Source organism: Sinocyclocheilus anshuiensis, unplaced genomic scaffold, assembly GCF_001515605.1.
Source record: "Sinocyclocheilus anshuiensis isolate Anshui unplaced genomic scaffold, SAMN03320099.WGS_v1.1 scaffold2270, whole genome shotgun sequence".
In the NCBI taxonomy this organism is placed as follows: Eukaryota; Metazoa; Chordata; class Actinopteri; order Cypriniformes; family Cyprinidae; genus Sinocyclocheilus; species Sinocyclocheilus anshuiensis.
This window is the reverse complement of record NW_015557055.1, coordinates 471,942-473,021: the sequence shown is the minus strand read 5'-3', so window position 1 is coordinate 473,021 and position 1,080 is coordinate 471,942. Positions and strand designations below refer to the sequence as shown.

General features: G+C 34.6%; 1 protein-coding gene across 1 annotated transcript in view; it reads left to right on the top strand.

Annotated features, from left to right (window-relative positions):
- The first annotated feature begins 353 nt into the window (after window positions 1-353).
- Window positions 354-1,080, top strand: part of LOC107676415 (sushi, nidogen and EGF-like domain-containing protein 1) — a 2,994-nt gene continuing 2,267 nt past the window's right edge. The window contains exon 1 of the mRNA XM_016470954.1: window positions 354-406. Within this exon, the coding sequence (XP_016326440.1) occupies window positions 354-406 (53 nt within the window). The remainder of the gene's footprint in view (window positions 407-1,080) is intronic.

Below are 1,080 nucleotides of genomic sequence, written 5' to 3'. Positions count from 1 at the left end.
AATAATATTTCGCAATATTACATTTTTTTCTGTATTTTTTATCAAATAAATGCAGGCTTGATGAGCATAAGACACTTTCCATAACGCTGCATGATTATCAAAAAATGGTAATATAATAAAGTTCTTTCACGTCACCATTTCGCCAGCCTACACTACACATAATAGGCCTGTAGATGGCACTTGGGCTTCATTAACTATGATAGTTTCATGAAATAGCAACCGCTGTATCATACATAAATATAAGTGAATTGACTGATTACCATTATTGCGACTTTTGGAACTGCACGGTTTTGTGCAGTGCTTTTGTAGTCATTTAGCATCCATTTTCTCAGCGATGTAATTTGATTTATAAAATGAGACAAACCGCAGATCCAGATCGCTCCAAAAATAAGCTCATCTGCCCCGTGTAATTTTCAACCGATTTATAAATAGGAACGCAAAATAACCACTCCACTTCACATTATTGTCCAATGAAATTTGAACTTCTGCCAGATCATGATTGGTTGGTGTATTATACATGACAAACGGGCATTGATAAATTATGTAATATTCTAAAATATATAATACATGGATTTTTAATTAAATCGACACACTAGCTTTGATTAGGCTATTGATGGGGGGAAAAAAGTTTAAAATATTGTTTGGAATATCAGTCAGTCAAGAAAAACGCACGCAACCCATAGCAATGCCTCAGATTGACATAGAGGGCATATGTAAAAATAAACAGGAATTTTCCGACTTTTGAGCAATTAGTTACCGTTTTGTACACATTGTCAGGTTAATTATAATTCAAATGTATTTTGTTTTATTGACCACAATATCATTGCTATTTGTCTGAGAGGGGCACTTTTTTTTTTTAAAGTCCCCCCTTCTGGCTTCTGCACGTGCCTTAACAGATGGTTAAACATAATGAAGAACTCACCTGAAGTGCATTTTTATTAATAGTAAAAACTATACCCTTACTGTTTCTCAGACCTCTGTAGACTCCTTTTATAACCTCAAACTGATCCTAGACCCCAAAAATCAGAGGCAGGAACTTACTTAAAATGACAGGAAATGCATGTGTGTGTGTGTGTGTGT